This window comes from Xenopus laevis, chromosome 4S, assembly GCF_017654675.1.
Source record: "Xenopus laevis strain J_2021 chromosome 4S, Xenopus_laevis_v10.1, whole genome shotgun sequence".
Classification (NCBI taxonomy): Eukaryota; Metazoa; Chordata; class Amphibia; order Anura; family Pipidae; genus Xenopus; species Xenopus laevis.
In genome coordinates, this window is record NC_054378.1 from 109,742,230 (window position 1) to 109,764,398 (window position 22,169).

Sequence of the window (22,169 nt, forward strand, 5' to 3'; positions counted from 1 at the left end):
GTCACACTCCCTTCCCAGAGACTATTATCCCACTGTTACTATAGGCACCATCTCTCCCTACTATACCTGCTATCCCACAGTCACAGTCCCTTCCCAGAGACTATTATCTTACTGTTACTTTAGGCACCATCTCTCCCTACTATACCTGCTATCCCACAGTCACACCCCCTTCCCAGAGACTATTATCCACTGTTACTATAGACACCATCTCTCCCTACTATACCTGCTATCCCACAATCACACTCCCTTCCCAGAAACTATTACCCCACTGTTACTATAGGCACCATCTCTCCCTACTATACCTGCTATCCCACAGTCACACTCCCTTCCCAGAGACTATTATCCCACTGTTACTATAGGCACCATCTCTCCCTACTATACCTGCTATCCCACTGTCACACTCCCTTCCCAGAGACTATTTTCCCCACTGCTACTATAAGCACCATAGTTACAGTGTTGTGTGGCTGAAGAAGAGTGGGCGTATTTTGCTCTGGAAGTAAGGCTTATCTGATGAGTAGTCAGTAAAAGGTCAAGATGTGTTAATGGTTGAGGGATCAAACACCAAAGCTTCCATGTCAGAAAAAGTCATCTGAAACAATAAAACTCTAGTAAAGACCTAGTAACACCATTTTCTTGCCAATGTGAATATGCAATTTATTACTGCCAGTTAGCATCATTATGATTATGATACTGGAGGGCTTTCTCTCTTTCTCCTCAACTGGGCACACTGTGATAATGAAATTCTTTCAAAGTCCTGTCATTAGGCACTTTTTTTGCGCATCTGGCATGGAGATATGCTATCTTTCCGCTTCTGCTGATCAAAGCACATAACCTTGTATTTTATTTGTTTCTCTTGCGTTCTTGCCTGTGTGATATATTTGCAGCTTAGGAAACTCGGATAGAGGGGATATCAGGTTCCTTGTACTTGGAATACATTTCAAATAAGAGTTCAGCCTTGGTTTAGAAATCTGAATTGATTAGGTTATGCAGTTTGTGTATGTTTTAAAGCTCTTTACGGAGGAAAATTGGAAAATGTACACTCACTTTACTGTGGTGCGCAGGGGTGCCATGTATGGAACTCTCTGGCTGTTCTTATGCCTTGCTGATATCTGCTGGACTTGGGCCTGGTGGAATGACCAGTCAAAAACATCTGATATTGAGACATAATATTTCTTGCCATCTAAAGAAAAATGTTAATATGCCATCACATATCAGTTGGCATGCATTCCAACTTTAGAGAATTTCAATCCATGACCCCATTTTAAGGCACTGAACTCAGCTTAGTTTGCCAGTTGTTGACGGTTATACAATGTATCTGGAATGGGCATCATGTTCCAAGAAAGAAAGAAGAAGATGTTGGAAGAGGAGGACATTCCAGTAACAGGCAGCCGGAGAGAGCCAGGATTTTCAATATTCATGAAAACCAAACCTTCCAATTGTCCCTATTTAAGTGGGACTGTTTTCATTTACAGAATTGTAAGAAAGGGACAGATTGAGACGAGGCTGGGTAAGTTGGTAGCATGCTCTAAAACAGGGGTCCCCAACCCTTTTTTACCCGTGAGCCACATTCAAAAGTAAAAAGAGTTAGGGAGCAACACAAGCATGAAAAAGTCCATTGAGGTGCCAAATAAGGGCTGTGATTGGCTATTTGGCAGCCCCTATGTGGACTGGCAGCCTACAGGAAGCTCTGCTTGGCATTATATTTAGTTTTTATGCAATTAAAATTTGCTTCCAAGCCTGGAATTCAATAATAATAAGAGCAACATCCAAGGGGTTGGAGAGCAACATGTTGCTCATGAGCTACTGGTTGGGGATCACTGTTCTAAGATGTCCCACATGTTTGTAATTATCCTTAATTATAGTGATGATATCTATGTTTTCTTATTTCGTCATATTTTTATTCAGGATATGGTTTAGAAAGAACTTTCTATGGATATTAACAAGAGGCCTTATAAATAGTAATGGGCAAATCTGTGCAGTTTCGTTTCGACGGAAAATGTGTGAATTTACTGTGAAATTCGCAAAACAACGGAAATTTCGTGCTCAATGGGCATCCGAATAATATAACTGCGACAATTTTTATGCCGGCGTCAATTTTGATGCGGCTGATTTTTCGCAGGCGAATTGTCACCGGAGTTTTGCAAATGAATTCACTCTCGGCAAAACACGAAAATCGTGTCTGTGAATTTATTCGCCCATCACTACTTCTAACTAAGATTGTCTTCCCATTAAAATATTTATTTTATTTTTCAACCTGGGCTGCAGAAATTGCTATCTAATGGTTAATGTGTCCGTTCTCCATATCCTCTCTGGCCCTTTTATTTCCTGTCTAACAGCAGCCTGCAGTTTATCACAGACAGCCTTCCACAGCCAACTTGGGAGATTTATAGAATGTATAATTATCAATATGGCTTTACAAACATGTGCATTAAGCCAATCTCACACCCCATAAATCCAGCCCTGCATCCCATATAAACAACAGCAGCGTATCCGCACAAACCATTTTCATGCCAGAGACATCTGCTGGGCACTGATTTGTATTGCGCGAGCGGATATTGTGAAAGAACCATGGAAAAAGCCAGAGTAACCTGCAGATGAGCAGGACAGACTTTGCTTAGTACTTCTCTACCTGACCTGAATATAAAATTCATATTTTATAGCCTCTGAAATGCAGTACAGGGACATCTGGGGAAATGGGTTAACATTTTGCTGTTTGAGCTACATAATGGCTCTCTGGGGACCTCTGGGGGGGAAGGGGCTAAGTTTGCTTTTTAATATCTACCATGATTTTGTTTGTGTTTGAACATAAATGGCACAGGCAGAGAATAACTACAGTACAAAGAGGTTGAATGTATAAATCCAGGCAAATCCATATTGTTCTCTGACTATATTACTGGTCACTAGTTGACAAGTATCTTATCAGTGGTCATTACAGCAAGATCTTTTAGTCCCCTAAACATTGGGGGGTAGGGGATATTGGCATCAAATACCTATGTTCTAATAGTTCATTATTCCCAATTAATAATTTGGTCCTCAGTATTGGTCATCAACATGTACATATGGGTTTATATATACAAAAACTCGGTTAATCAAACTCAACCTTTTGCCCCAATAATTCTGCCTATCTTCTAGCTGACCTAACAAAAGACTAAAAACATTATCCAAAGCTATCCAAAAGGATAATTTGACCAGTCCCTGGACTTGTGCTATGTGTCCCTTTCAGTTACAGTGTAATTTCTCTCTTGCTAATGAAAAACGTATCCAGCCTTTTCTTGAAGCTATCTAATGTATCTGACATTACAACCATTTCAGGAACAGAATTAACCTGTTTCAAATGTTCTGCTGCAACCTCATTTCTTGTGATCTCAATGGATGCTGAGTGTTCTCTGGAAAAAATTTGGTGGTGCAAAAAGTGACAATTTCCTAATTTAGGGCCTCTTCAGTGTTATTATGTGTTGCTATGTTCTAAATTAGTTAGAATTGGACAGTGTGGGACTGGGATGCCAGTTGCCCACCAGACAACCTTAGACCGTGGGCCCACTTTCAAAAATATTATTCCTCTTCTCACTTAACCTCTTTATTCTCTTAGTCTTTTATATCTACTTACTATATACTCCATTCTTCCTCTTTTTTCCCCATAAAGGATTATCGAAGGACCATGAAATAGGCCTATTTGTTAGAAGCAAGAGGCCCACTGACACCTGGACCCACCTGTTTTTTTCCTGGTATCCCGGTGGGCCAGTCTGACACTGGAACTGGAGCTGTGATGTTATTGAAACAAGTGTTTTAGGAAATAATGTTTTCCACTATTGTGTTTTAGAACTAACCTTGGAGCTCCATGTCCATGTAAAGTGTGACGTCATTTTGCCACTTCGCCTATTTACTAACAGTGGCCCCAGTAACATAACTAGAGGGGGACGGGCCCTGGTACGGGACGCACAGCCAGGCCCCCCACCCCCCTCTATACGTGATTTTCATGGAGCGTGAGCTGCCGGGGGGCCCTGAGTGGGTGCGGGCCCTGGCCCGCTCACACCCCCTGCTCCCCCGGTAGTTCCGCCACTGAGTGGTCCTGGCGTAAATTCGCCAGTGAATTAGATAGAGTAGCGCAACTTCGCACCCTAACGCCTGGTGAAGTTGCACTCTAGTGAAGGAGACGAAAACTACGCAACTATACTAAGATGTTTTTTTTTCTGAATGTTACCAGAAAGTCCCAAAAACTTTTTTGGGTGATAGGCTGAAAAAGATTGAAAATATTTTATAGGGTGCCCACCTCTATATACTTTTATTCACTTTCCCTGGGCTTGTGTAGTGTTATATATGCGCTGCAGCATACATGTCCATTCAATTTTAAATTTGCTGCCGTATGCAAATTAGTCTTCGTTAGCGTTACTTCGCTCTGCCTAATGAATTTACGCTAGCGCAACTTTGCTACCTTTCGGCTCCCTGGACGCAACTTCAGATCTTCATGAATTTCCGCAGCCCTGACGAATCTACGCCTGGCAAAGAGCAGCAAAATGAGGTGAAGGCAACGCTGGCGGAGTTGCGGAGGTAAGTAAATGTCCCCCTAAGTCAAGACCTCTCTAGATATTAGGGTGCTCTGATTGCATTTTGGCACTAATCAATATAACAGTGAGATCCTTTCATTCCAAAAACAGCTGTTTTCCCATGCTCTTTTGTGCTCATGCAACACTATAAATGTCTGAACAACAAAAACAGCACCTGATTTATAGAAGCGAAAAAGTGACTCGCTTCAATCATTTTACCTTTCAGTAATAAATCCACTTAATTGACCTGATTTGCTGCCAGAATTCCTATACAGCACATTTGCAACTGTGATTATCTTATTCAATATTAAATTCCTTATTAAGGAAATGAAGGTCACCGACAGGTTTATATTTCATATAAATGATGAGAGCAGTAAGACCGTAGCCTGGCTTGTGTTTGCATGTGGGCTCACTCCCAGAGCTGATGTCTAGTTCAGGCCGTACAGCAGGTTGTGCTAATATAATGGATGCCTGACAGGATTCCATAATAGAAATATATCATACAAAGGATACACTCCTATTACAAGGCTCATCAGAAGCAGAAAGATGCTGCCTAGATCCTTTCACTTGCATTGTGCACAAGGTCCCTTGTTTCCCTAAAGAACTATGAGCAATGGCTCTTTATCAGTATGAAGCTACATAGGCAGAAAGTGCTATGAAACTTCATTAGCATCTCACTGGGGACCGTTTGTCAGGTTTAATCAGGGACGGGTGATAAGAAGAGCAGACCAGAAAGCTGAGCTTGTAGCATTTGAAGAATAGAATGTTGTGGAGAGCGAAGAACCTAAACAAAGACTGGATTAGATCTGCATTCCCCAGGAACCCAAAGATAAATGATTCTCTGCTGTAGAGAATGTTTTAATCAGGTAGTTTTCGTCAATGGGTCAAGTAACCAAAATCTATAGACACAGAGCTGATAATGTGCTCAGTTGCTCAACTCTGAAAATCTCAACCTCTTAAAAAAGTGTATAAATCACATTATCATTGTTGTATACCAGTAGCTAAGCAGAGAGATGCATGGGTACTTCTGTTTACAGTTATGCAAACCACACATGTGTTGGGTAACTATGTGTTTGAGATGTTCCCCCTAGTAACAGCTTTGTAAATGGAACACTTCTGTGTTTGAGTGTTTGGAATTCTGCCATTAGCTGGTTGTCAGTTCCAGTATGTTGGCCTTAAATATATATATATATATATATATATATATATATATATATATATATATATATATATATGCCTTTGTATGTGTGAGATTGTCTAAGGGGCACATTTACTAAGCTCGAGTGAAGGATTCAAATGAGAAAAACTTCGAATTTCTAAGTATTTTTTTTGGGTACTTCGACCATCGAATAGGCTACTACGACCTTCGACTTCAATTCGAACTAAAAATCGTTCAACTATTCGACCATTCTATAGTTGAAGTACTGTCTCTTTAAAAAATACTTCGATTACATACTTCGGCAGTTTAAACCTACCGAGGTTCAATGTTAGCCTATGGGGAACTTCCCCAGCACTTTTCTAAGTTTTTTATGATCGAATAAAAATCCTTCGATCGATCGATTCGAAGGATTTTATCGTTTTATCGAACGATTTTTATTTGATCGTTCGAAGTAAGTATTTGCGCTAAAATCCTTCGAATTCGATATTCGAATTTGAAGGATTTTACTTCGAGGGTCGAACTCCAGGGTTTATTAAGCCTCGAAATTCGACCCTTGATAAATTAATTGGTCAAATGGATCAGTTTAGGATCATTCTAGGATTTTAATCTTGCTGGTCTTCAATTGCTCATTAATTCATTCATCCATGGCCCCTTCTCCATAATATCTTTTAGACGGTTTATGTTGGAGGCCCCTAGAAATGCATGAAAAATGGGGCTCCTGTTTGAGAAGGGAATATAAGAATCATTAATTTCCAACCTTCGAGTCCCAGAATTCTTCACACATTAGTCTTTATTCTGCTTGCAATTTACAGTGTAAAAACAGCTGAAAGCCTGAGAGCCTGACTTCCCTGATGTATACATTGAATACATATGTACATATATATTTTTACACATTGTTTTTTTTAGCTTTGATTTTATTTCAAAAAGGGCCAAAGCAAATGCAGTCATAACCTTACCCTGAAACTGCCCCCGGCATTTACAAGTATAAATATTCATCTCAATTGTACTAACAATAACCTGAAAGCATAATAAAATCATAGAGACATCTCTGTCTTTCATTTATATATGCCATAAGTTATAAAGCATTTCTCTCTATAATGTTGGATTATTTGTTGGCAAGGGAAAAGCTTGAAGAGCCCTATATGCTACCTACCCTGCCTGACATCTTCTGAAGTGATCGGGTGGTCAGGTCAGAGGGTCTGTAGGCCCTCTTTGTGTGTAGCATAACATTTATTTATCAAAGGTATTCCATTCCTAGTAGAAGGTTGGAGCTAGACTCAAATTATATTCCTGACAACATGGATTCCTGTGTGATGCTTCCGAGTGTGAATCCGTCTCCTAATCTTTTCGTTCCACACCGCTTATCGGGCAGCTTGCATTTCATTAGGCATTTTACAGCCAGAGGTGAGAGAAGAGTTGCAAATCTTTGTGCAGCTGCTGGTATAAAGCTATGTGTGTATACTGTAATGAGGCAAGTGAAATAACCCTTCATAATTATATCCCGATATAGCTGCTATCTCTGCACACAGAATGTTAGGGTAAATGAGTTATCACAAGGCTGTCACTTGTCTTGAAGTTCACACAGCTAGTAAAGCTCTGAAACCCAATGAGTAAAGGAGTCTTAGCTGCAAAAAAAGCAGAGGAAGAAGAGGCAGGAGAGAAAGTGAAGCAGAGACAGAGGCTGGCTATGGTAAGCATCCGTGGGAGGGAAGGAAGTTGGGAGAAGAAAGTACAAGATGGTAAAGTCAGATTATGGAAAGAAAGAGAAAACCTGTAGGACACAGAGTGCTGAACGTGAAGGTGACTGAGAGTGGAACAGGAGAGTATAAGGCACCATTACAGATAAAAATACTTGCTGTAGAAGCTGGTGTAAAATGAAGAAGAGCACATTTGGCAAAAAGAGATGTATTATTAAATACATTGAAGGCCAGAGATAGTATAGGGATGAACTTAGAGATGTGACTCGAGGCCGATGGCTCCCAAAATGTGGGGTGAATTACGATGAGATTTGAGGGTGAATGCTTATTAATGGTCTTGGATTGCCTATTACTTCTATCATGTTTTCATAATATATCTCGTTATGATCTAAGGGTGGCTGATCAAAAGTTTAACTGCAAATGGATGCCAAAACCAAAAAAGACCTCTGGTATTGGGTATTTTTAATCAGTTAATAAATACATTTAATATTTCAACTCCTACCTTGGTGTAGAACACTTTTGTGTCTTCAGCCATCTCTGCTGGATAAGGTTGCAATGAGGTTTGACACAGATGCCAAATGTTGTCTGTCCCTTATACTTACAGTTTTATATATACAGTGACCAGAATACATTTCTTTTTCATAGATCGAAGACATGCAATGGGCTAAAGGACAACGAGAGATTCCACCCTCAGTCTGCAGCTCACCATGCATGATGGGCGAGAGGAAGAAGATGGTTAAAGGCATGCCTTGTTGTTGGAACTGTGAGTTGTGTGATGGTTATAAGTACTTGCAGGATGAATTCACCTGTAACCTCTGTGACTACAATATGCGACCCAACAAAAACCGTACAGGTTGTGACCCCATACCCATTATCAAGCTGGAGTGGCATTCCCCCTGGGCTGTAATTCCTGTCTTCTTAGCTATGCTTGGAATCATTGCCACAATCTTTGTGATGGCAACATTTATACGGTATAATGACACCCCCATTGTCAGAGCTTCAGGCAGAGAGCTAAGCTATGTCCTGTTAACAGGAATCTTCCTTTGCTATATAATCACCTTCCTCATGATTGCCAAGCCTGATGTGGCTGTGTGTTCATTCAGACGCTTATTCTTGGGGTTGGGCATGTGCATCAGCTATGCAGCTCTTCTAACCAAAACCAACAGGATCTACAGGATTTTCGAACAAGGTAAAATGTCAGTGACAGCCCCCCGGCTTATCAGCCCCACCTCACAGCTGGCCATCACTTCCAGTTTAATATCTGTCCAGCTATTAGGAGTATTCATTTGGTTTGGAGTTACCCCTCCTAGTATCATCGTAGACTATGGGCAGCACACAGTGATGCCGGACCAGGCCAGAGGGGTCCTGAAGTGTGACATTACGGATCTACAAATCATATGCTCCTTGGGATACAGCATCCTCCTTATGGTGACATGCACTGTGTATGCTATCAAAACAAGGGGAGTACCAGAGAACTTCAATGAAGCTAAGCCTATAGGCTTTACTATGTATACTACCTGTATAGTTTGGCTGGCTTTCATCCCAATATTTTTTGGAACCTCACAGTCAGCAGAAAAGGTAAGAAACTGTGTTTGTATATGCTTCACATTCACACCTTCCTTCATGGTCTAAAAAACTTTAAAAATCTTTTTTGCTATGTACTGTAGGTTATTTTAAAAGGGATTTTCATCCATCCTCTGTAGAATAAGTAGGTTTAGTATTGAAACAGGAACCACCTAAAAAAGGTCACAAACATTTAGAAAGTAAAAATATGAAAATTGTTACTTGGCACAAAACTGAATAAAAAATATAAAAATATAAAAACTGAAGTCTTCCATGTTATGTTTTGTGCAAACATGGTAAGATTTTTGTAGATCATTTTTTTCTACTTTCTAATTGTTCTGGGTGGTTCCAGTTTCAATGCTAAACCTACTCATTCTACAAAGTATATCCCCCCCTTTGATGAGGGACTGAGGCTTCTGCAGGCTTTTGTGAGTTTACATTTCTTTCACTGCTTAACTGCTTAAATCATTGTAAACTTCCTAGTAAAGATCCCTTTCGAAAATGCCAAAAATGTCTATAGGGAGGCCGCTTGCATTTGTATGACACTTACACTGGGGTAGACATTTTTAACCAGTATCGCTTACATCTAACAGTGTGTTCTGGAATCCTGGAGAAAGAAAACGTCTTCTAAAGAAAAAAAGACCAGTTAGGAATTTCACACATTGGCTGCTGTTTGCAAATAAGACTCCTATAATGTAATACATAAGTAATTACCAATAGCACATAAAATACTTACCTGCTTACTAATGTTATGTACAAACTGGCTACAAAGCTGTGAATAAAATCTCATGTAGATACCAGTCTAGTAAAGTTGCCTAGAAACTGGCACTGCTAACTAGTTTTCAAGTTTACTAGACTTGGACCAGCTTCTACCCATACACTTCAATGCCAGGCCCAGTGGAGTGTTGGATTTTGGTGTACTGTACATTCTATGTGACCCTGGCATAAGCCTATGGCACACCGTATTATCCATGGGCATTTTTCAGTTGTGCCCCATTGAGTCTGTCATTTAATGAAATAGATTTGATCAGAAAGTGTTCATTTGAGCATTTAGTATGTCCTATATGCCATAGGCCTTATAAATTATGCACCCAGAGCCTTTACATTAGAATTGACTCCACATGGGGAAGCTTGGCACCAGTCCTAACACTGCAGATTTATAAAAAACGTTATTTAGTTTTAAACCAAATTATATGCCCCATTTGATAAAATGAAATCCATTCTTTTATAACACATGCCCTCCAAGGTCTTCTTCAAAGCGTGCGGGTTGCATTAATAAATAATGATCCTGATGGCAAAGCCCAGATCATCAGTACATGGTTTTACAGAGCTCTAGGAAAAGGCTCCTATTATGTGCAAAGTATTTGAGAAATGAACATCAAACCGTTTACCACTGCGACTTCTATTATAGTCACACGGAGTGACAGTAATTCAGTCCTCGATCCATTTGCACCTGAATCGGAATGTGAGAAATCTGCATGATCTGTTTCTTATCTCCTATTCAGTTCGCTGACACTGATGTTAATGGCGGTGCCAAGAGTAGAAGTTAGCACATTCTGATCCTGAGAGCACCAGATGCTTAAGTATATAAAAGGCAGCATTTGAATTGTTCATCTCCAACTACATTAGCTACCTGGAATGGCAAGAAAATAGCGTTGACAGAATGACTTATTTTCGAATACATTTATATCTAATACATTAAGATGTGGATTGGAGGGACGTCACAGGACTCCGATGTCCAAATGGGATTTATGTGGCTAATTGCTTTTCAAAATATGAAGTGTATCGAGCAAACGGCTGTTTGTCTACCCAAATTCCCTGGCAGGCAGCTTCATGTTATCACCCACCTACTCTTCCATTAATTAATCAGCCTTCTTTGTAGCTATAAATTATGCACCAAAGCTGTCTTTGAACATGCCACAGAAAGCCTTGATAGATAAAGAAGACATCCACTTGCATGTATCGCACTATAGAACAGTCCTTAGCAGATAGTCAGTAGACTATTAATTAGACAAAATGGAACCAGATCAATAAGAATCAGTTGAGCCATTAGTCTCATTGTTGCATCTGTTTCAATTGAATCCTGTCAGCGTGATGAATGGGGCCATGTTGTCAGAGAAATGGAAGACTTTTTGCAACTAAATCATTTTGATTAGGAGAAAAAAATCTTGGCATCGGCTTTAGACAAAATGAACATTGGTGAAATTAGTGGACGAGAGACACAGGCTGAAAACTGGGCGACAAGAGGAAATTGTATCTAATTGGGTTTGGACAGCTCCAGACTGGTCTAGATCACTATAAGAAACAGGAAGATGTTGGTGAAGGATTATGGATAGACTTTTTTTAACAGCAGTAATGCTATATTGCTGTGCTATGGCTGGAAATTGATGGCTGTTATGGCTGTTTATTACCATTTTTATAGTCACTGAGTGACTGTGGAACAAGAGTTCACCATGCTCAACCCCAAAACTTTGATCCACAGTCACTAGGTATTTTTAGTAAGAGTGGGGAACATGCCTTTAATTATAGTGGTCTGTTGTTCCCTCTAAAGTTATACTACATGTTATTATGGCCAAAGAACCTTGCACCATGTTAACCCAAGGGGGTAAGTTTGTTGTTTCTTCTAAAGTTAAACGACATGGTGATGTGGCCAAATATCCAAGAACCTTGTGTCATGTTAACCCAAGAGTCTGAGGGTGGGTGTCCAGAACTTTGTACACAATGGTTGGGGATTTACAATCAGCAGTAGAAATATGACTCAGGGGGTTTATTGCTGGAGAACCCAGGACTGTATGCTCATGTGGTCCAAACTGATATGGAGGCTTACACATGTTGGGGTTAAATGATGGTGGCCACCATTTTCTGGAAGGAAAGAACCCACCTTCATCTCTATGATTTGTTTATTCCATTATCATTGGCTTCAAGCATAAGTTTTACTGTATGGATTAAATAAAAAGTAAAATACTAGTCAGGTGGCAGCCTGGGGTCTACAAAATGCCACTAGGTGGTAGCCCTTTACAGGGGCTTTGATTTGCATTTCCACAGATTCAAGCAAATAGACTCTTTATAACCATTTAAAATAACATCTTAAATCTAAGTTATACTGTTTTCAGATGGACCACAAGGCACAGTGGAGAGTCCACAATATGTAATTGCTGTGGATGTTCTTTTGTTTACCTTAATTTTAGGAATTATTTTATAGCAATCAAATCAGAACTCTTAGACAGACTCCACAGCACTAGGAGGCCGGCACTTTGTGCCCGATCCATATATTCTTCATTACCTGGTACATAAAGGATTAACAGCCTGATTCTTAATAAAATCTCCCTTATCGCAATTGTCATGCTGCCTAATATTAGTTACTTGGCACAGATAAAAAATGAAAGGTGTGCTTGTTACTTACGCAATTTACATCTGGAGCCTTTTAACCTCAGCTGTTGCTGAACTATATCCAACCACAATTGCTGACAGCCAACAGCTGACAGCTAGAGTTTGGCAGCAACTGATTAATGGCATGTTACTTTCACTGTGCCCCCAATAATGTGAACTATAAATATGGACAGGAGAGGCTTGGTATTACAACCCATGAGGTATAGATTATAGCTGTTAAGGTTAAAGGGCAACTATAAAATCTAAACCCATGGTTTTTAAGAGGTTTTTAAGATACTAGCAGTTTTAAACGGCTAATATACTAAATCTAAAACAACAGTGCCACCAGCTATGCATTATGGCCTAATGACTACAGTTATAAATGATTTCAGTGAGAATAGCAATGGCTTGTGATGCTACAATGCTTAGAAATGACCAGAGAAATGTCTGATGACTCCTATTCGCTTACTAACTTCATTTTCTGAACAGAGCAACATCACAACACTTCCCTTATCTCACTAGCTTAAATTTCAGCCAATTGTTTCCAGAGTTTGCACTTCCCTTAAAATGTATCCACTGAATTATACTTAGCAAAGTGAAATATCTATGCAGCATGCAGGAATCTCTCTGTGCAAGCTAAAAACTAGCATTACTATAGCGGTACTACTAGCTGTTTCCAGAGAACCAATGATTTTAAAACAAGTCCCTTGAGCTGGAAGGCTAGGATCCCCCTGAATGTTTCCTTTGATTGTATTTTAAAAATACAAGAGTACTATGGCTAGTGAGGTTGTGACTAACAGCTTGATAACAACAGCAAACATTAAAATGTAAGATGTGGCAGTAGCGTTTTCATAGTAGCAAGGGAAACAAAGCAACAGGCAGTAGTATAACTAGTATAGAGAAAGCAGCATAGTTACGCTGACAAAATGAAAATAATTTTACGTGAAATATCCCTTATGGATACAAAAGAAAACCAGAAGAAACCTCCCCATTCAGTAATCACTTACTTTGACTTTTCCATTATAATGGTGTGACCTTTACACCATACTATAACTCCATGCTAATGGGAAAGTCAACCAAGCCCCAGTAAAGACCTCAGTGATTAATTACTGAATGGGGAGGTTCATTCTTGACTCTAAACAACTATTTTGCCCAGATTGGTAACTTGTAGTAACACTAATGATTGTAGAGACGGAGCAAGGAGTATTGCTAACCTTTCTGTACCTCTAAGGGTAAAGGTTTCATGTTTTTTTTTTGTGTTCATGTCACACAAAATTTGGTAGCATACCTAGCTCCTACTCTGGACCTTATAGTCACTGTGTTATAAAACTAAGGGGCACATTTACTAAGCTCGAGTGAAGGATTCGAAGTAAAAAAAAGTATTTTTTGGGTACTTCGACTAATGAATATGCTACTACGACCTTCGACTACGACCTCGAGTTCGATTAGAACGATTCAAACTAAAAATCGTTCGACTATTCATTTAAATTCTTTTAAAAAAAACTTAGACTACATACTTCGACACTTTAAAACTACCGAAGTACAATGTTAGCCTGTGTGGACCTTCCCCATCAGTTTTCTAAGGTTTTTTTGATCGAAGAAAAATTGTTCGATCGATCGAATAAAATCCTTTGAATCGTTCGATTCGAAGGATTTCATAGTTCGATCCCACGATTTTTTCTTCAATCGATCGATCGTAGGATTTGTGGTAAATCCTTCGAATTAGATATTCGGATTTGTAGGATTATTCGAATTTTGTAGGGTCGAATTCGAGAGTTTATTAACCCTTGATATTCGACCCTTAGTAAATGTGCCCCTAAGAGTATCAAAAGCAAACACAAGGAATAAATGGCTAAAGCTGGCCATAGACTCAAAGATCTTTCCCCGATATGCCACTAACGGCATGGCTATATCGGGGGTAATTCGAACGTTCGGCCGTATGGCCGAACGATTGAATTACGATGCGCCAAGGGGCTCCGACGGGTCGGTCGGGTAAAAATCCAACCTTCCCGATCGATATCGTGGCCAGATATCGATCAGGAAGACCCGTCGGAAGCCCCCATACACGGGCAGATCAGCTGTCAAATCGGTTCAAATGACCGATATCGGCAGCTTTATCTGCCCGTGTATGGCCACCTTAAATCTCATCCAGACTGGCCTTCATTATCAAGTTCTACTTTCTGCTTCATTGGTCTCCACTTCAGAACCGCTGCTCTACAACATCTAACATCCTCTACCAACCAGCTCACAACAGAAAGTGCTAGGGAGTGGGAGTTGGGTGAGATGACTATATGCATAGGTGCTTCTTGAATGCATCACAGGACTGAGCCTAAAAAAGGTTAATAAGATAAATGGAACCAATGAAGTAAATGAGCAGCTGCCCAGAAATGTCCATCACAGCTGTTCTGCATGACTTTTCCCATTCCGTACAGATCCTCCAATCATGAGTATGATCTGCTCACCCGACCAGACCAGCAGCACCTCTGTAATCAGAAAAATAAATGGTTCTTTTACTTTAGTCATTCAACTCCTGACTGCTCACTTAAAAGGACTCTAATCTAAAGCCTGTTTTCAGCAGGATGTATTGAAATGACTGTTATTAAGCCAATGCAAGGAAATATCAGTCTATTTTTTATTGCGTTATGTCCCTTGCAATTCCACAGGATGAAGCAATATGTTTGGGAAAAAGTACAAAGGGTGGGGGAATACAAACACATATTAATTGGTTAGTACATGATGATTTTACATGTCCTAAGGGCTCTTACACACGGGCGCTTTATTCCGTTCAGCCGCAGGGGAGCGTAAGAGTAGACACACTCAATTATTGTGAAGGGGCTGTTCTCACACAGATGCATGTAAACGGCAAAGTGGGATGCCGCATGTTGCATTTCATCTGCATTCGGTGCATACATGCGTCAGTGTGAGTACAGCCCTCTTCACAATAATTGAGTGTGTCTACTATTGCGCTCCCTTTCGGCTGAACGAAGGAAGCGCAGGAAAAACTGCCCGTGTGTTAGAGCCTGTATGTTTTCATCCCTCCCAGGCAATGCTATATGCCACTGCAGGTGATTAACTCCTACAGGGTTAAAGCCAAGTAGATAAAAGTTTGCAAACATAACTCAAGATGTTGAGTCCTAAAATGCCCCTCAAGTACATATTAAGGTTTCATTTTAAGCACTTTCCTATTCAATAAAATCCAATATTTTAATAAACTCTAAATGGTGGTTTCCTTTGCCTCACTATGCTAGTGCTTTTTTTGCAGTGCCATAGAAGTAAATAATAAATATACTGTATGACATTGCATATTACAGGTGCCATTGAGTCTTTTGGGCCACTATAGACTTTTTTTCCTTTATTTGCCTGAATATTTTCAAATCCAAGCTTATAAGGCAGTTTGGAGGCAATCTCTTATTTTTTGGGAGTACAAACAGTTCAATGATGTTGTGAATGGAGTTCATCATAGCAGAGACAACTCCCTGGGTTTTCTCATAGCCTGTACAAGAGAAATTATACCATCAAACTGTGCTAGAAAACATACTGTATTGTACTAGGACCACTTAAGTAGGAATATTAAGGTTCTTTCAACCTGGCAATTCAGCAGAATACATGGAATTATACACATTTTTCCATCTACAAGCGTGTGAATGCATTCATTGGTTTTGCGAGAAATCTACATATGTCCCATCAATGGAATATATTTAGGGCATATATTTATGGCGTCTCTAATAAGTTTATGAGAACACTTAGGCCTGCGGATAATAAATACATTGTCTGGTGTATAACCTGTATATCCCTTTGTAGTTTCTCTACTTCATTCCCCTTCTACACTCAAAATACCCCAACCCCTTATTTGGGGAACTCAACTACTGTTTATTTATCATGGATTCTCCAAGAAGTATAGCAGGGTGGCTGTCTTTATCTGTAATCTGTTTGTGAGCTAAGACAAACAACAAATGGTTGACCTCAAGTGGTGTGGACCCAAGAAGCTGTAAAATAACTTTCTGTGAGACTTCCAACTCCACTTCCATCTAGTATATAGCCAATCTTCTATACAGCACTTCCACAAACTCAAACTTTGAGCACCGCCCAGATCTTGAACCCTTGTTGTACAGCACTGTAGCGAATAGTAGCATTTTAGGAATAAAATATAAAATATATGCCAACTGGGCGCCACTTAGATATAGATATTGGATTTAAAATAAGTTTTTAAAGAAGAAGAAAAAAAATACCTGGCATGAACCTGCAAAGGTTTCAACACAGCTTTGTACGACATTTTTTAATGGACAAAGCTATATATTTGGATGGTGCACTTGTGATTGTAAACTGATTTACAAAGTGTACCCAGGTATAATAGGTATAATTAAGTGCAATTTTTATTTGGTTTGTATGAAAATCTTTTTCTTGCAGTCAAGGTTTGTTATTGAAGATGAAGAAGTCCCCTTCTGTCTTCTCATTATGTCCTCCCGTCTGGTTCTGAAAAATTTAGGGAGAGACAGTGTCACCATAATGACATTATTAAATGGACCATTAGCTCTTGAACAGTGATCGGTGTTTAATGACGAGAGCTGGCCTCGCTTTTGGCTTTGAGTCCTGAAACCTCAGACAGTTAGATCAGTTAAATGCTCCGAGGCCACCTGCTGCCTCTCTCTATTTAGGGTGCAGTAATTCCCTATTGATAACACTGCAGAATGTTCCTAGATTTGCTTACTTTTATGTATACAGATAAATGGCCTGCTGTCTGAATAGCACCAGCACTATGATGAATGGCCTTACAGTTTCCTGCAGTTGGGCTATTGAAAAATGATTCCATGAGACAGCTCACTAGGCTAAAATCAGTCACTGTAAGATAAGGTGCCCAAACAAATTGAATATGGTATGGGTTACTTAGACAGCAAGTGAGCAGATGCCAACACAGGCTCAATCAAATTGTATAAGTTATTAACCAAAACTGTAAAAGACAATTGTTGGCTTCAGCACCAGCACCATTGTTTGCAGCCATTAACTTTTAATAGAATGCTGAATGATAGAGTGTACCACAAGAAATACTGTTCTTCATTTGAAGACAATTTGATCTTATTGCTATTTATTGGCTGGCCTTGTGTTGTCCACTGTATCCACTGTAATAGCCTTTGCTTTACTGGTCTATGGTGCATTTATATAAAGAAGAGTACTTAGTGTTACATTGAACATTTTTGGAAAAAAACACATATTAAGAACTCTGCAGCTTTCTAAATAACATTATATGAAAAATACTGGACAATAGAGTTAGATTAGAATTAATGCCAGTGTTTTAAACTTCAAAGTCCCTGGCAAATCCCATTGAAGAACATGGGAATAAAGGCCCTCGTGATAAGTAAGCTTGAGTGTTAGAATTTGGTCTTGTACAAGGCTCTAGAGAAAACCCCTATCCCTTTGGTTAGGGCCAGGGTTAGTTAGGGAAATATATACTTAAAGAAAATACATTGGTGTAGAGTAGACCAGAGGTTCACAAACCTGGACCCTCTGGACAAAGGTTTTAGCTGTAGTTGTTCAGCTTGAAGGCCTGCTACTGGGATAATACCTATTGCTGATACTTATAGAAACTCAGTCTGAAGGTTAAGTAAGGGGACATTTGGAGTCAATACTGGTTGGCTGTGCTTAATACAACTCATTTTAAATGTAAGGCTGAATGGCTCATGCATGGAAGGTTTGGCTCAAAATCTAAAGATCATTGCTGATCAAAATACTTCTCTAGAACAGTGATCCCTAACCACTGGTTTGCAAACAACATGTTGCTCACCAAATTAGTGGATGTTGCTCCCAGTGGCCTCAAAGTAGGCTCTTGCTTTTGAATTCAAGCTTGGAGGCAAGTTTTAGTTTCATAAAAAACCAAATGTACTGCCAAATAGAACCTCCCTCCACATAGGGGCTACCAAATAGCCAATCACAGCACTTACTTGGCACTTCCCAGGGAACTTTTTTCTTGCTTGTTTTGATCCACAACTTTCTGAAAGTTACTCACAGGTAAAAAAAACGTTTGGGAACCCCTACTCTAGAACCATTCGGGTGGTAAGCAGCCCCTGGAAATCATGGTTTGGGCTGTCCATATTTATCTGTAAAATCCTTTATATCGTGCCCCTTAAAAACAGGCAACTCTGGAATGACCTGGAGGAATTTGGAGGCAAGTGAATAGACCATAAATGTGCTGATTGTGTGTGGTTTGCAACAGCTCTAACCAAAAGAAACAACTATGACAACACACTTCAGCTGCCCTTTAATAATACTTTATAGCTGTTTGTCTCATCTAAGCTTCTCACTTTACTGTGAATAAGTGCTGTATCTTGTTATGTCAGCATGAGTAAATAAAAAAACATTTTTGGTTGGCTCCTTGCCACCCCACCGCTTGAAAGCTCTAGCAGAGTTATATTGATTTTTGCCAGACTATGAAAGAGGAGGAGGAGGGTTTGAAACCTATTCAAAATGCTTGGAAATGTTCGAGATGACATCTTCTAAAACTGGGAGCTGTGTGAGTTAATGCAAAGAATGCTTAGGGGTTGTGTCCTTTCAAAGATCTGAGTATTCAAGATATTGCTGTCCTTTGTTTCTCAAAGCGTCCAGCTTTATGCATGTCCTCACAAAACATCATATGAAAATAAAATACTGAAACAGCAACTAGACTCATTTTCCAAACAGACGTATTAGTGGGCATTGGCCCCCGCTGACGACTCTGCATTTGTGGAGTTGAGGGCAGCAAACAACATGGGACAGTTGGAATTGTTACATCAGTGGACATAACACTAAGGGGCTGATTTATAAAAAAAAATTGAGTTTGGGGGTTTGTGAACACAAATATACTTGAGAATATTCTGCGTAACCATGAATAGTCTTTTATGTATTAAAGAAAATAAAAAAAAAGGAAACGTTGTCAGATAAAACTTGGGGCGTAAAATTTGAAGAGGTTCAATGAATGTCAATGGGAATTGTCTCTTATTTTCCCAGTTTGTAAAATCATTAGCCTTGTCAAAAACTAATGGAACAATGTGTGACTATTTTGTGAGTTTTCCTTAGGTTTTCATAGGATTTTTCTACCACAATAAACTCATAAATTCCTTATTTATGAAAAATAAAAAGTCCAAATAGAAAAAGCTTGAAAAATAATTTAGAAAAACTCTAAAACCTCGAAGTAACTAAATATTTTACAATTTGTTAACGAAAATGTGATAATGACAGCTTTAGGGATAAACAAAACATTCGGCCTCATTTGCCAAGAAAAAATGCAGGGTTCGAAAAATTGGTTTGACACCAAGTGACTTCAATGCGTTGGGCAAATTTTAGGTGAAGCAAAACGGGTCAGATTCACCCAGCACTAGAAAGTTCCCATTGACCTCTGATTGACCATGATAGTTTTTATATAGCATAGTGTTTTCTGTATATTATTTTTTTTTTTGCTAAAAGCAAAGTTCTACAAAATTCTCTTGTGTCCTTTAATAGTGGAGTATATATTTTTTTACACTTGTGTAATGTCTCCATTCTTCCTCTTGGAATCCAAAAGTCCTGACATGTTTTATTGCTGAGATGCTATCTACCTTCATATAGGAGCAATCTGCTGTCATGCTAGCAAACTCTAGACCTTAGCGCCAATGAGAAGTTAAAGGAAAACTATAACCCAGAACAATGTAGGTCCCTGCTTCATGTAAATAAACCATTTTCATAATAATATAGTTTTTGAGTAGTACGTGCCATTGGCATTTCATAAATGGAATATTGCCTCTTTAAGTACTAAGGGCTACGCCCTGGAATCATATGAATCACGGTGCACACAGACACAAGGGCACACATACATGTTAGGTCATATGAGCCAATGAATACCTGCGGTATTTCTGGTCAGGTGATATCTGAGGGTACACAGTGGGACTCATATCAACACTGGGCAAATTTGCCCATGGGCAGTTACCTATAACAACCAATCAGTGATTAGCTTTTTGAAGTCAGCTGCAAGTAGAACAATGAATGCAGCAATTTGATTGGTTGCCATGGGTTACTACCCATGGGCAAATTTGCCCAGTGTCGATAAATGATCCCCAGTGAATTTTATAAAGGTGGCTAAAGGTAAAAGATGTAGAAGGGCGGTATTTACTGATATTCATATTTGAGGTTATAGCTTTCTTTTAAGGCATTATCATGGAAACTTTGGCACCATAATAATTAATTGTGATAAATTGGAGTGATAAAGTATACATCCATTATTAAATGCTTGGAGCATTAACTTTTTTAACTAATTTATTGGATCTTACTTTATTTATTGATTAGCACACATTTTAAATTAATTGACTCTTTAGCTGATTCATTTATTTATAGGGATGGGCGAATTTGACCCGTTTCGCACGTCTTTTTTTTTTTTTTTTGACCCACAACGACATACAAGTCTATGGGCGTCATTTTTGCGGCGAAACAAGACGAAAAAATTTTCCCATCCCTATTTATTTAAATATATGTCTGTTACGATAAGGAAGTGATACACGCCCAAATTGGCACTCACTCCTCTGTAATTTATTTAATCAATTTATTGTCCATTACCGATAAGGTAATACAACTGAATTTAGGGATTACTACGAATAAAAGGTTATATGCGGGGTTCTTTATCTTTTTCAGTTTTTTACAATTATTCATTCTGACAACTGTCAGACCTCGGCATATAACTATCAATTTAATCACTTATTAATTAAGAGGTTCCGTATTCTTCTTTTTTCTTAATAAAACTAAAGCCTCACAGTTAATCTGTTGTTTGATTTTGGGGTCAGTAACCCACCCCCCCCCACAACAAGATGGATTTTTAGCCATACACGCACTGAATATCATATTGTCTCCCACCATACACGCACTGAATATCATACAAAAATTAGTTTTGTATGATATTAGCAGTGTGCCTATGGCCACCTTTGTTCCCAGTTTGGAATAAAAATCATCTGCTGTTACTTTGAGGGAAAAGGTCATGAATTGGTGTCCCCTAAGCAGATCTGCAAGGATATCTCCTTCACTGAACAAAAACGACATAAAGCAGAACTGGTACAAAATATCCCATCACTTCTCTGCTGGAAACTTGCAGGAGGAGAGCAAATAGCAATTACTTTATTTATCCATTTGCTGAAGGGCACAAAATCTAATCTCACATTTCTCTAGCTCCATTAATAACATGTTTGAATATTTAGCCGTGATGATGTGTTACCTAATCAGTTCACTTACCTGCAGTGAGTTTCTCTCTGTGGTGCCTTGTGTTACCTGCTGTGCTTATGTGCCGTGTTAATATAGGAGGGGGGCTTGGCCACAAGATCTTTGCTTTGACGAGGGACTGGGTAGCATTTCATTTCCAGAGACAATAACGTTAACTGTTACGTTCTGCAACCACCCTAATTTAATACTCTGTGTAGCATATTTGCCTTTTCCTCTACCATGGGACCTGAAAAACCAAATGGTTTCAACAACTGACAGATCTTTTGGAGATGCTGCTGTTGTAACATACACACTTAGATGATTGAGACTTTGATGTTCCTGCTCTAGTTTATGTGTTAGAATCTGGAAATGTCAGTGATCACAATTCCTCCACCCAATACAGAACCCATAAATGGGCTGAAAATGTTTTCTAGCTGCTTCCCTCCCTGTTGGTCCACCGGCCAAAGGACAGAGACCATACGAAGGGTCACATACAGTATGATCATCTGATTCAACAGCTGAGCCATCTTTTTACCAATGCACCATGAACTGGCCAACACAGTGTATCTGTTGATGACATTTCCAAATTTGCCCAATTCCCTTAGTTCATTGATATTGGTCGGGATTGGTGGGTCACTTTGTTTCAAC

General features: G+C 39.3%; 1 protein-coding gene across 1 annotated transcript in view; it reads left to right on the forward strand.

Annotated features, from left to right (window-relative positions):
• Positions 1-22,169, forward strand: part of grm7.S (glutamate receptor, metabotropic 7 S homeolog) — a 314,575-nt gene that overhangs the window by 210,235 nt on the left and 82,171 nt on the right. The window contains exon 8 of the mRNA XM_018261347.2: positions 8,046-8,978. Within this exon, the coding sequence (XP_018116836.2) occupies positions 8,046-8,978 (933 nt within the window). The remainder of the gene's footprint in view (positions 1-8,045; positions 8,979-22,169) is intronic.